At 39.8% G+C, this 15,261-nt stretch overlaps 1 protein-coding gene across 1 annotated transcript in view; it reads right to left on the reverse strand.

Annotated features, from left to right (window-relative positions):
• Window positions 1-15,261, reverse strand: part of LOC126336566 (uncharacterized) — a 283,854-nt gene that overhangs the window by 160,521 nt on the left and 108,072 nt on the right. Inside the window, exons 9-11 of the mRNA XM_050000416.1 lie at window positions 14,933-15,097; window positions 6,516-6,733; window positions 727-946 (exon numbers count right to left, since the gene is read on the reverse strand). Coding sequence (XP_049856373.1) covers window positions 727-946; window positions 6,516-6,733; window positions 14,933-15,097 — 603 coding nt within the window. The remainder of the gene's footprint in view (window positions 1-726; window positions 947-6,515; window positions 6,734-14,932; window positions 15,098-15,261) is intronic.

The raw sequence follows: 15,261 nt of genomic DNA on the forward strand, positions 1-15,261 counted from the left end.
TGTATCCACAGTTCATCACTTACTGCACACTTCCAAGCTCAACAAAGTCAGCTCCATTGTTTGGCAAACTATGTAAGCATGAATGAGATTTTCACTCTGCAGCGGAGTGTGCGCTGATATAAAACTCCCTGGCAGATTAAAACTGTGTGCCCGACCGAATTTGATCATAATGATTCAAAACCCGTAACGGTACTCTTTTAATAAAGGAACTGAAAGTAAATTTGTGGCTGGTTGCTGCCCCAACACCATCGGCATTTGACTCAGTATCACACCTGCGCTTATTGTTGGAAGTATGACCATATGGGGTACCAAGTGAAATTTGTTAGTGGATTGAGGAGTTTTTGGTCGAGAGGATGCAGCATGTATGCATGCTCTTTCAGCACAAACTGTGTAAGCTTAGCACAAACTCAAATAGTCAGAGATTTACCCAACACTGAAGAATATCTCCCACTGCACACAGCAAAAATTCAAATGAAACTTACCTTTCAACCATTTCCTTGTGCTGAGAACATAGCGTAACAAAATCTGTCAAAGAAGCAAATATTTAACCAGCTTATAGCACAATACACATTTCTCATTTACTAACCCATTTTTCAGATGTGTATGCACAACACAGACTAAGCCATATTTGTTGCCACAAAACTTCAAAGTTTTGTACAGGAAAACAATTTCTTGGTAAAGAAAATAAAGCATTTCGTTTTCACAACAGACAAATATTTCAATTACCTGAACATAGTCATCTAGTTTCATATGAACATTATACTTCTTCTGTAGCTCTTGGAGATCTTTGAGACTGTTCACCATATGGAGTATTCTTGTCTTAGCAGCACTATACTGAGCAAAGCTTGAAGTTACACTCCCCTTTTGCATGTTCACAAGACTGCTGAGACGTTCAAGGAAATGAACAGCATTTTCAAGCCAACAAGATTTCTTGAGCTCAAAATGCCTGTAACAATCAACCATAAAACTTATAAAATAATATCAATCACTCATAATTTCTTCTATAATCTAACTGTATCACTGTTAGAAAATAAAAACTGCCAGTAAAGAATAAAGTTACATCATCAAATTTGAATATCACAACACTGAAACATAAAATGAACTGAATATTAAATCTTTGGGTAAACAGATCTTTTTCAAAACAGGATACTATTTCCTTAAAAATGTTTTGGAAACTGGACCAAATTTTGTGGCATTATCATCACTTGTTTGCAAAATGCACACGGAGCAAATTACTGCAGCATGAAGACCGTGAATACATTCACATCTGTTGGACGAATGTTATGAAAACAAACACTGCAAACCAACATTTCGCACAAGTAACATCCAATGAAAATTTGTAACACAACCATCTGTAAGTGGTGTGCTTATAATTATGTATTATTTATATTTTAGGACAATTAATCTGTAAAAAACTCCCCACATGTTATAAGGAAAGCATATAAACCGCCTGAAGATTAATCATAACGATTCAAAACCTGTAACGGTACTCTTTGAATAAAGGAACTGAAAGTAAATTTGTGGCTGGTTGCTGCCCCAATACCTTCGGCATTTGACTCAGTATCACACCCGCGCTTATTGTCGGAAGTATGACCATATTGGGTACCAAGTGAAATTTGTTAGTGGATTGAGGACTTTTTGGTAGAGAGGATGCAGCATGTCATCTTCAGATGTAGAGTCATCTTCAGATGTAAAGGTAACTTCAGATGTGCCCCACAAAACTGTGCTGGGACCCTTGTTGTTAATGTTGTATATTGACGACCTTGCAGACAATATTTACAGTATAATCAGGCTTTTTTGCAGATGATGAAGTTATCTATAATGAAGTACTATCTGAAAGAAGCTGCATAAATATTCAGTAAGATATTGACAAATTTTAAAGTGGTGCAGAGGTAGCAATTAGTTCCAAATGTTCAGAAATATAAATTTCTGCACTTCACAAAATGGAGACACTCAGTATCCTACAGTTTAATAACAATGAATCACTGTTGGAATCAGCCAACTCATTCAACACTTTCTAAGGATTTGAAATGGAATGATCACATAGGTTCAGTCGTGGATAAAGCAGGAAGTAAACTTCAGTTCACTGGCAGAATACTGGGGAAGCGAAATCAGTCTATAAATGAGATTGCTTCCAAATCACTTGTGCGAGCAGTTCTAGAATATTGGTGAAGTGTGTGGGATCCGTACTAGACAAAACTAACAGGGGTTATTGAACATACACAGAGAAGGACAGCATGGATGGTAAACTATCACAAGAAAGTCTATTAACGTTTCAAGAAACGGCTTTAAATGACGACTCTCAGAATGTACTACAATCCCCTATGTATCGCTCACATAGGAATCTTGACAACAACATAAGAATAATTACTGCACATACAGAGGCACTCAAATCATCATTCTTCCCATGCTCCAAACATTAATGGAATAGGAAGAAACCCTGATGACTGTTGGTTCGCAGAATATCGATATAGATGAAACCACTAATATCTAAAGGCTGTAAATTCAGCTAAATATTTAGGGACTATAATTACGAATAACTTAAGCTGGAAAAATCAGATAGATAATGTTGTGGTTAAAGCAAACCAAAGACTATGATTTATTGGAAGAACACTGCGAAAATGCACCAGGTCTACTGAAGCGACTGCCTACATTACACTTTTATGTCCTCTTCTGCATTATTCTACATCTACATTTATACTCCGTAAGCCACCCAACGGTGTGTGGCGGAGGGCACTTTACGTGCCACTGTCATTACCTCCCTTTTCTGTTCCAGTCGAGTATGGTTCGCGGGAAGAACGACTGTCTGAAAGCCTCCGTGCACACTCGAATCTCTCTAATTTTACATTCGTGATCTCCTCAGGAGGTATAAGTAGGGGGAAGCAATATATTCGATACCTCATCCAGAAACGCACCCTCTCGAAACCTGGCGAGCAAGCTATACAGCGATGCAGAGCGCCTCTCTTGCAGAGTATGCCACTTGAGTTTGCTAAACATCTCCGTAACACTATCACGGTTACCAAATAACCCTGTGATGAAAGCGCCGCTCTTCTTTGGCTCTTCTCTATCTCCTCTGTCAACCCGATCTGGTACAGATCTCACACTGATGAGCAATACTCAAGTATAGGTCGAACGAGTGTTTTGTAAGCCACCTCCTTTGTTGATGGACTACATTTTCTAAGGAATCTCCCAATTAATCTCAACCTGGTACCCGCATTACCAACAATTAATTTTATATGATCATTCCACTTCAAATCGTTCCGCACGCATACTCCCAGATATTTTACAGAAGTAACTGCTACCAGTGTTTGTTCCACTATCATATAATCATACAATAAAGGATCCTTCTTTCTATGTATTCGTAATATATTACATTTGTCTATGTTAAGGGTAAGTTGCCACTCCCTGCACCAAGTGCCTATCCACTGCAGATCTTGCTGCAATTTTCTAATGCTGCAACTTCTCTGTATTTTACAGCATCATCCACAAAAAGCCACATGGAACTTCCAACACTACCTACTAGGTCATTTTTAAATATTGTGAAAAGCAATGGTTCCAGAACACTCCCCTGTGGCATGCCAGAGATTACTTTAATGTCTGTACACGTCTCTCCATTGATAACAACATGCTGTGTTCTGTTTGCTAAAAAAACTCTTCAATCCAGCTGGTCTGATATTCCTTAGGCTCTTACCTTGTTTATCAGGCGACAGTGCGGAACTGTATCGAATGCCTTCCGGAAGTCAAGGAAAATAGCATCTACCTGGGAGCCTGTATCTAATATTTTCTGGGTCTCCTGAACAAATAAAGCGAGTTGGGACTCACACGATTGCTGTTTCCGGAATCCATGTTGATTTCTACAGAGTAGATTCTGGGTTTCCAAAAACGACATGATACACGAGCAAAAAATATGTTCTAAAATTCTACAACAGATGAACGTCAGAGATGTAGGTCTATAGTTTTGCGCATTTGCTCGACGACCCTTCTTGAAGACTGGGACTACCTGTGCTCTTTTCCTATCATTTGGAACCTTCCGTTCCTCTAGAGACTTGCGGTACACGGCTGTTAGAAGGGGGCAAGTTCTTTCGCGTACTCTGCATATCTGGGAGCAGCATCAGATAATATCAATGGAGGACATCGAAAAAGTAAGAGGCAGGGCAGCTTGTTTCGCACAGTCACAAAATACGAGAGAGAGTGCCACATGTACGATACATTAATTAGGATAGAAATCATTAAAATAAAGAGGTTTTTCGTTGCGGCAAGATCTTCTCATGAAATTTAATCACCAACTTCCTCCTCAGAGTGTGCAAATATTTTGTTGGTGTCCACCTACATAGCAAGGAATGATCATCACAATAAAAACAAGTGATATTAGAGCTCACACAGAAAGACTTAAGAGTTCATTTTTCCTGCACACTGTTCAAGAGAGGAACATTAGAACTTCACTTGAACTGCAGATTAATCATGTAGATGTTGATACCCCGTTCCCCCCCTCACCCCCATCACTAAGTAAAACTGCTGGTAATGTAAGAGGCAGTTGCTTTCCACAGTGGCCACAGAAGTAGTGTGTGTGTGTGTGTGTGTGTGTGTGACACACACACACACACACACACACACACACACACACACACACACACACACACACACACAGAGAGAGAGAGAGAGAGAGAGAGAGAGAGAGAGAGAGATTTATTGAGTGTCGAAAGCTTCAATTTAAAGCAGTCCTTTCACTGCAACCACACTTTCTGTAAGTGAATGGAATGGAAAGAAACCTTAATAAGTGATACAATGCAAAGTACCCTCTGCCATGCCCTTCACAGTGGTACACAGAGTGTGGATAAAAATGTAGCTTTAGATATACAGCAATTCTATTATCAAGACAGAATCAGAATTTAAGTGTCTCATTTCCTAATCTAATTCCCTCAGCATCACCCGACTTAATTCGACTACATTCCATTATCCTCGTTTTGCTTTTGCTGATGTTCGTCTTATATAATCCTCTCAAGACACTGTCCATTCCATTCAACTGCTCTTCCAAGTCCTTTGCTGTCTCTGACAGAATTACAATGTCATCGGCGAACCTCAAAGTTTTTATATCTTCTCCAAGGATTTTAATACCTACTCCGAATTTTGGTTTTGTTTCCTTTACTGCTTGCTCAATATACAGACTGAATAACATCGGGGAGAGGCTACAACTCTGCCTTACTCCCTTCCCAACCATTGCTTCCCTTTCATGTCGCCCGACTCTTATAACTACCATCTGCTTCTGTACAAGTCGTAAAAAGCCTTTTGCTTCATGTATTTTACCCCTGCCACATTTAGAATTTGAAACAGAGTATTCCAGTCAACATTGTCAAAAGCTTTCTCTAAGTCTACAAATGCTAGAAACGTAGGTTTGCCTTTCCTTAATCTTTCTTCTAAGAGAAGTCGTAAGGTCAGTATTGCCTCACGTGCTCCAGTATTTCTACGGAATCCAAACTGATCTTCCCTGAGGTCGGCTTCTACTAGTTTTTCCATTCGTCTGTAAAGAATTCGTGTTAGTATTTTGCAGCTATGGCTTATTACACTGATTGTTCAGTAATTTTCACATCTGTTAACACCTGCTTTTTTTTGGGATTGGAATTATTAGATTCTTCTTGAAGTCTGAGGGTATTTTGCCTGTTTCATACATCTTGCTCACCAGATGGTAGAGTTTTGTCAGGACTGGCTCTCCCAAGGACGTCAGTAGTTCCAATAGAATGTTGTCTACTCCCAGGGCCTTGTTTCGACTCAGGTCTTTCAGTGCTCTGTCAAACTCTTCACGCACTATCGTATCTACCATTTCATCTTCATCTACATCCTCTTCCATTTCCATAATATTGTCCTCAAGTACATCGTCCTTGTATAGACCCTCTATATACTCCTTCCGCCTTTCTGCTTTCCCTTCTATGCTTAGAACTGGGTTTCCATCTGAGCTCTTGATGTTCATACAAGTGGTTCTCTTATCTCCAAAGGTCTATTTAATTTTCCTGTAAGCAGTATCTATCTTACCCCTAGTGAGATAAGCCTCTACATCCTTACATTTGTCCTCTAGCCATCCCTGCTTAGCCATTTTGCAATTCCTGTCGATCTCATTTTTGAGAGTTTGTATTCCTTTTTGCCTGCTTCATTTATTGCACTTTTATATTTTCTCCTTTCATCAATTAAATTCAATATTTCTTCTGTTACCAAAAGACTTCTACTAGCCCTCATCTTTTTACCTACTTGATCCTCTGCTGCCTTCACTACTTCATCCCTCAAAGCTACCCATTCTTCTTCTTCTGTATTTCTTTCCACCATTCCTGACAATTGTTCCCTTATGCTCTCCCTGAAACCTAAAGTGTATCTGAACAAAACGCAGAGTACAGAAGACAATGTTAACCAGAACTCAGTTTCATCAAGTACATGCATTAGCTGGTGTTTTTACATAACGATTTCACAGAGCATTATATAACAGTGACACCAATTTCCCAAATGTCCATAATAAGCAAATAACTCACCTCACTTTTTCAAACGCCCAATCAACAATTCCATCCACTGACTGGGGGCAAATCTGAAGAACTAGTGGCACAAAGAATTGCAAAAATGGTGCCAGGTTTTCCATCTGCACATTCTGTGGAACCATTCGCAAAACATCAACAACAACTGCTGGCGACAACCTCTTCTTGAAACTGGAGACATAACGATTCCACAAGATAGCTGCCTTCATAAAATTACCCTGGAAAAAAAAGGATGTCAAATATTTGTACCACTCTTACACACTGTCTTCTCTTCTCCTTTGGCTATGCATTTTAATGAGAAGAAAAAGGCTTTGTGGGTTGAGCTAAGAGATCACCATAAATAGATGTGAATGTATGAAATTAAAATAATACACTGTTGATCACCAGTAAACCAATGGCCAAATTGCCAGCATACACCTTTCAAGGTAGAACTATTATCTTTTGAAATATCAACATCAAGGAAAATGCAGAGGCAAAAAACAGCTACAAAAGCTGTCAGCACTAAGTTTACTGTGAGAACTACACACACATTTCAATGTTCAGTCTGTCATATGGGTAGCTCAATTCATCAGCACACTGCAAATAATGCCAAACTGGTGCAATATGAACCAGCTTTGACTGGAAGAAAGTTTTACAGTTCAACGAGACATTCCTCACCTTGTTTCAAACACAACAGGAAAGACAGACTGAGGGCAGGTTAAAAATGAAAGGGAGATCACTCTGATCTCTGGATATAAGGTATCCACTTATTGTGAAGACAATGGAAAAGGTAGATGAAAAAGGAAAAGGGAATGGGGGAGGCACATATCAGATGTAGGAGGTGGTCAAGGGCTATTCAAAAATTAACGTTCAATTGGCTATTAAAAATTAACGAACTGTTGTAGCTTCACAGGACTTGCAGAGTTAGAAAAGAGGATTTTGAAGGTCATGCTGCAGCCATTGTAATCCTATGGATCCTGCTGCTTCCATCATTTTATGGTCACGCCATCTACTCCTGCTACTTTGCCGCTCTTCTTCTCCTCCTCCTGATGCTTTAAATAAAAAATTACTCACTAGCCAAATATAGGCTTGCAAGTATTGTTCTTCCTTTAAAGCTTTGAAGTATCTCTTTGATATTTACAAGTCAGTCTCTTTTAGATGCAGATATCTTATTCACTTGTCTCTTACCTACAACCAAGCAAAAATTCTTGTTCCTTTTAATGACCACATACAAAGGGCTTTTAAATTGACTCCTGACTCGTCTGATTAATCCAGACAATGACATTCTCTGGGGTTCCTTTTCGACAGCTTCCTACCTCGCTTAAGGTATTTTATATGTAGGCACAAAATATGGTTTGAGCAATTTTATTTTGATACAATAAGGTGGTCCCTGCTTTTTGACTGAATATCTCTTCATGGTTTTCCAATCAACTTGAACAATTCTTCTGCTTCTCTGGGTACCAATGTCGCAATGCCAATTTTCAAAGCACACTTTATCTGAATTCATGTTTTTCTTCCAATTACTCTAAATTTTTAGTTGTTATGAACTCAAGCTCCCGCCACATTATTTTTACATCCTTCCATTTCAACTACTTGGTCAATTCATGAAAATTTCCTTTTTGTAAACTGAATTTCTTGACTCTGCCATCTCCTCATTCTCCCTCTCATTCCTTCCATAACCTACACACACAAAAAAACGTTTTGCATCACCCCTGTTCCCAGATCTCTGGAAGATAGACGTTCACTGTGAATATTGTATCACAGACACAGTCCCTTTGACTGTTTAGAGATTTCACTAAACCCGCCCAAAGATGTAAACAACCAAGCACAAACAACGCCTATTAGATGGAGGGGGTACAACAGCCAATCAGTTCCAGTCATTCCACGACGGAGGTACACAGCTCATTTTGTCTGTAGTTCTACCATGCCTAGACGCTCAATACCGCGGTTCAATTGCATGTGCATAGTTACTTTGTGCCAGGAAGGGCTCTCAACAAGGGATGTGTCCAGGCATCACGGAGTGTACCAAACCGCAGAGAGACAGGAACTGTCTATGACATGCCTCACTCAGGCCACCCAAGGGCTACTACTGCAGTGGTTGACTGCTACCTATGGATTATGGCTCGGAGGAACCCTGGCAGCAATGCAGCCATGTTGAATAATGCTTTTCGTGCAGCCACAGGATGTCATGTTACGACTTAAAACTGTGCACAATAGGCTGCATGAAGCGCTATGTCACTCCTGATGTCCATGGTGAGGTCCATCTTTGTAACCACAACACCATGCAGTGCGGTACAGATTAGCCCAACAACATGCTGAATGGATCACTCAGTAATGGCATTACATTTTCACCGGTAACTGTCGCATATGCCTTCAACCAGACAGTCGTCAGAGACGTATTTGGAGGCAACCCGGTCAGGCTGAATGCCTTAGACACACAGTCCAGCAACTGCAGCATGGTGGAGGTTCACTGCTGTTTTGGGGTGGCATTATGTGGGGCCGACGTACACCGCTGGTGGTCATGGAAGGCGCCATAACGGCTGTACGATTGGTGTATGCTATCCTCCGACCAACAGTGCAACCATAATGACAGCAAATTGGCAAGGCATTCGTCTTCATGGGCAACAATTCATGCCTCCATTGTGCACATTTTGTGAATGACTTCCTTCAGGATAATATCGCTCGGCTAGAGTTGCCAGCATGTTCTCCAGGCGTGAAACCTATCGAACATGCCCGACTTCCTTCAGGATAATATCGCTCGGCTAGAGTTGCCAGCATGTTCTCCAGGCGTGAAACCTATCGAACATGCCTGGAAAAGATTGAAAAGGGCTGTTTATGGACGACATGACCCACCAACCACACTGAGGGATCTACGCCGAATTGCCATCGAGGAGTGGGACAATCTGGACCAACAGTGCCTTGATGAACTTGTGGATAGTATGCCACGACGAACACAGGCATTCATCAGTGAAAGAGGACGTGCTACTGGGTATTACAGGTACCGGTGTGTACAGCAATCTGGACCACCACCTCTGAAGGTCTTGCTGTATGGTGGTACAAAATCAATGTGGTTTTCACGAGCAAGAAAAATGGCGGAAATGATGTTTATGTTGATCTCTGTTCCAATTTTCTGTACAGGTTCCAGAACTCCCGAAACCCAGGTGATGCAAAACTTTTTTTGATGAATGTATTCCTGCTCCCTGCTCAGTGAGCCAATCTGATCCATTAATAAATTCCTCCTGTAACCCAGGAACCACCCTGGCATCTTCTCAATATACTGCTCCATCTAATTTATCTTCTAACTGACAGGTAACTGATTTTCCAGCTTCTTCCACAGATTCTTCAATTTTAAAACCTGTCACACGCAAACTTTGCATTTGGTTGCATTCTCTGCTAAAATGCATTGTAACCATTTCTGACAGTTGTGTTCAGCTGGCTCCCAGAGTCAATCAAAGTCTTTGTTTTTCTTACATAGGCATCTGTTTTTATAACCGGTACCATTATTTCCAATTACCTCTTCTTTCATCAAATCACTTGGTCATCTCTTAATCAGTCTTTTGTTATTAAGAAAACTTTGCCAGTCTAATTCAGACTGTAATGTTGCGGCCCAGCTGCTCCCATTTCAGGTCGGGTCACACTTGCAGCTACGGCCCATTTTCCATCCGATTACCTGTAAAAGGTTCTACTCCACTCACTCTCTCCCAAGTATGGCATTTATTCCCATGTATATCCATTCTCCATAGCTTCTGTATTGGTAGCCACCTTGTCTTTTGCTGTGTAGCCTCCAAACTTCATTTCTTCATTCCATTTCATGTCATCCTGTCACTTGCTGTTGTTGAAATTCTCTCTTAAAAGCTTCCCCTTGTCTTTCTGTTCTCTCCAGTCGGGCATGAATATCGTCCCTGCTTGATCGACAGACTCAATTATGGTTTCTACTAAGTGGCTCACACATTTCTCAGTAATCTTTGCACCACCTGCCTTACAACTGATCTTTCATTATATGGAGTACTTAAGTATTGGCTCCTTTCAAGTTCCTTTTCCAAAAATTCGGCATATACCCCAACTAATCTCCTGTTATACGGTCAGCTTCAAAGAGACATCACCCTGTTTGATTTGCGACCAATATTAATCCAGAAATATTTTCTCAAATTCCCAGTATGACATTAGTTCCTTTCCTAGCCTCGTACCCCAATTATAGGCTTTGTTTTCCATCTGATTCATTACTACATAATTTTCGTTTTACTGCTCCAACTTGCAAAACTTGCAACATGCAAAAATTTCTAATGAAAGTTACATGGTGCAGTTTTCCTGGTGGATGAAATCTGCTGAATTTACAACTGTTAATGAAAACCTGCAGATCATCTTTACTTATTATACTTGTTTGTCCAGTAAGTGTTCTCAATTACTACTTAAGTTTACTTTTCACTGCCAGATTGACCAGCTGCTCTACAGTTTGTTGTGCCCTTGTACAGCTTGGCTTACTCTTTCTGCCTTTTCTAAACTTCGGGAACCCTTTTGGCTATCTTCTCTAGGCACTGTGTGGCACCGTTTGTGAGAACTGAAACCACTACCGCACTGTTCTTTAATAGTTTCCTTTTCGTGAGTGTCACCGATTTCAGCCTTTTGCAAATTAACCTTCCGCATTAATCCCTTATTCACTGCTGACTGTTCTTCTTTTACCTTCTCTATTTTTTCACACATGTTCTTTTTACATTTATTACTAAGCTGTTAATTGTTTGTCCATGCATTTTCAATTTTACTCTAGTTTTTTTATCTTCCTTCAATGCAACTGACGACAGCAGTTCTTTAAAATTTTCGTACATGAAATCCATGCTTGTTTCCTGATCTTCTCTTCTTATTGATGTTTCTGTCATTATACTAGACCCTTCTCCCTTTTTATTTACCATTTCTTTCTCTACCACTTTTCCGTTAATGATGTGTTCTGACTTTTTACACTTTTTATCTGCCACACTCCCATGTTTCCTAAATTGTCCATTTCAGCTGTTTGCTACCATTATTTTCATAGAATTTCCTAAGGGACTTTCCACTACTCCCAATAATGTATTATCCTCCTGAATTTGGCTTTCTGTTAATGATTGATTTGAAATACTTCCTAATTCATAAAATCCACTCTTCTCACCTTGTTTTCTCTTTTTAGCTTTGTCTACATGGGTGCAAAGTTGCATTTTACCCAATATTCATTTCATAAACATTAAACAAAGAAAGAGACACTTTCCGATAATACTGAAAATATTATCTTTATCACTAGCACTTTTCTTGACATACCTTCTCACTCCACCCCTATTGGCAAGCATATTGCATTGTGCTCAGTTCCAACCTTTCAAAGACTGTTAGTGGCCTAGGTATTTGAAACATTTACCTTTTATTCTCTGGCTGCCAGCAGTTACTTGCTGTGACTGCTCTTGTTCCTCAGGGGCATCCGCTTACTGTATCCCAGTTGTTTGGCATTTCTTCTGCCATTCAGTAGATTCATTCTGTTTGCACAAGCAATTCATATCCGTTCTTTCCTTCGAAGATAATTACGCATTCAAAAAGTCCTTTCACGCATCACTAACTGTAAAATGCCAACTCGTTTATCCATATCTATCAAAGCCAAGTTTCTCTCTAAAACCAGCTGTGTTGATATAAGCACAGTGGTCACACTAATGTTTAGCTGCACAGCTTACAATGGGCTTCTTATGCACAAGGAATATGCACCTCAAGACTAAATATGGGACTCTGTACCTACCAGTGCGTGCCCTATCAAAATCACCACATCTGCCATTAAAAATCTTCACACTCAGTTAGCTCTAATAGATATGAAAAGGATTCTAAAGGAGATGTTGACTTCTTAGAACTAAAAGGTTTGTTGTCTCTAGTATAAACCATAGTAAACGTTCCTAACAATTTCTATGCACATGTGCCGACATTCACTCTTATTTTGGCTTGTTATTACTTTCCTGAGATAACAACTGCTTCTACCAATCTTTGCTGACAACTCGCTTCTAATATTGATGCAGTCACAATCCCATGCACGAACTTGGCAACATTTAACCGATTTAGCAAACTTCTCACGGCGGCCGGCCACGTATTGTCCAATCACGCCACACACCACGCCAAACTGAATTTCTCGACCACTGGGGGTTTCCCCTGGTGGCAGTACTGTTACACTAGGCTACTATGTGTAAGGTACAGTTATCGATAGTCGAGGAGTAACTATATCCGTAACCTTACACAATTAATCCCATTGAATGTTAATTGAGGAACTACATAACTGATGCTTTACATAAAAAATGAGTAGTTATTAGCCGGCGATACTAAAAGTTTTTTTTGGAAATTCAAGCTCTTGCGTTGCACTAAAACCAATATTAGTCATTGAGTTAGTTTGCCAAGCATTTCATATCAGCTAAAATAATCAATTTCTGTCAATATAAAGTCTTTCCTTCTCATTCTGTCCGGTAAGTCTCCCCTGACCCACAGTTCTGGGTGACTTTTCCAAACTCTACCCCTTTTCATAAGCCTCTCCAGCCATTTTCCTTCATCCCTCTTCCTTACCCTTCCACCCTTCTGTCGGAAGAAGGAGCCACAGGCTCCAAACTCTTGCATACCTAAAACCTTTTTTTATATGTGTGGTCTCGCACCACCACCCCTGTGAGTAACTAAGACTAGTTTTCCTTTCCAACACCAAAATATGGAAACTATTATTCCTTCTGACAACACATTTGGTAGATCAAAAAGTTAACGAAACGAAAATTTAACAAATAGCAAAAAGTGCTAATAACTGCAGGTGTTGACAGATGTGAAAATTACTGAACAATCAGTTTAATAAGCCATAGCTGCAAAATACTAACACGAATTCTTTACAGACGAATGGAAAAACTAGTAGAAGCCGACCTTCGGGAAGATCAGTTTGGATTCCGTAGAAACACTGGAACACATGAGGCAATACTAACCTTTTGACTTACCTTAAAAGAAAGATTAAGGAAAGGCAAACCTACGTTTCTAGCATTTGTAGACTTAGAGAAAGCTTTTGACAATGTTGACTGGAATACTCTGTTTCAAATTCTAAAGGTGGCAGGGGTAAAATACAGGGAGCGAGAGGCTATTTACAATTTGTACAGAAACCAGATGGCAGTTATAAGAGTCGAGGGACATGAAAGGGAAGCAGTGGTTGGGAAGGGAGTAAGACAGGGTTGTAGTCTCTCCCCGATGTTATTCAATCTGTATATTGAGCAAGCAGTAAAGGAAACAAAAGAAAAATTCGGAGTAGGTATTAAAATCCATGGAGAAGAAATAAAAAATATTGAGGTTCACTGATGACATTGTAATTCTGTCAGAGACAGCAAAGGACTTGGAAGAGCAGTTGAACAGAATGGACAGTGTCTTGAAAGGAGGATATAAGATGAACATCAACAGAAGCAAAACGAGGGTAATGGAATGTAGTCGAATTAAGTCGGGTGATGCTGAGGGAATTAGATTAGGAAATGAGACACTTAAAGTAGTAAAGGAGTTTTGCTATTTGGGGAGCAAAATAGCTGATGATGGTCGAAGTAGAGAGGATATAAAATGTAGACTGGCAATGGCAAGGAAAGTGTTTCTGAAGAAGAAATTTGTTAACATCGAGTATAGATATAAGTGTCAGGAAGTCATTTCTGAAAGTATTTGTATGGAGTGTAGCCATGTCTGAAAGTGAAACATGGACGATAAATAGTTTAGACAAGAGGAGAATAGAAGCTTTCGAAATGTGGTGCTACAGGAGAATGCTGAAGATAAGATGGGTAGATCACATAACTAATGAGGAAGTATTGAATAGAATTGGAGAGAAGAGAAGTTTGTGGCACAACTTGACCAGAAGAAGGGATCGGTTGGTAGGACATGTTCTGAGGCATCAAGGGATCACCAATCTAGTATTGGAGGGCAGCATAGAGGGTAAAAATCGTAGAGGGAGACCAAGAGATGAATACGTTAAGCAGATTCAGAAGGATGTATGTTGCAGTAGGTACTGGGAGATGATGAAGCTTGCCCAGGATAGAGTAGCATGGAGAGCTGCATCAAATCAGTCTCAGGACTGAAAACAACAACAACAACAACAACAACAACAACAACAACAACAACAACTACAACTGTGCTAAAGTGATGTACAAGAAGTTGTTTGAGCTTTCTAACATATTCACACCATCAGCTATACCGAAACTTCCAGCCAGAGTAAAGCTGCAGTCTAGATCACCATTAGAAGCCGCATCATTGTCGTCTGCAGAAAATGTTCTTATAAACTAAGCTATCGAGGCATACCTCATAGCCTGTGAATCGGCTCCAAGCTGACAATGTCTCTCTCTCTCTTATCTCCTAATTTTCTCAGTATTTATCAGCCTTATTGCACTGGTGGAAAACGGTTCAGAGAAAGGTAAAAGTTCAGCCTATATCGCTAATTAACTTACCTGACTTAAATAAGAAGTGCATTTTTCAAAAAGGTCTGCTTTGCTAAAAACTATCCAATCATCAACTTCGGTTCCACTACACTGGTTCAAAATTTCGTAAGTATCAAGACGCAGAAGCACACTGTTAACTTCCGAAAGAAGTAATTCGACATCTGATGTTAAAGTCTGAAACAAAAACATTACCATTTAAATGTGCAATTTCATTCATCCATTTGCTAACAGTTGAATGCATCATTTTTATCCAAGAGCATAAAAAAGTGATTCCTGAACATTTAATCAAGCTTCAAGCAATATTTATTGCAATAACTATGATGAACAATCTATATCTA

The sequence above is a fragment of the Schistocerca gregaria genome, chromosome 2 (genome assembly GCF_023897955.1).
Source record: "Schistocerca gregaria isolate iqSchGreg1 chromosome 2, iqSchGreg1.2, whole genome shotgun sequence".
Taxonomy (NCBI): Eukaryota; Metazoa; Arthropoda; class Insecta; order Orthoptera; family Acrididae; genus Schistocerca; species Schistocerca gregaria.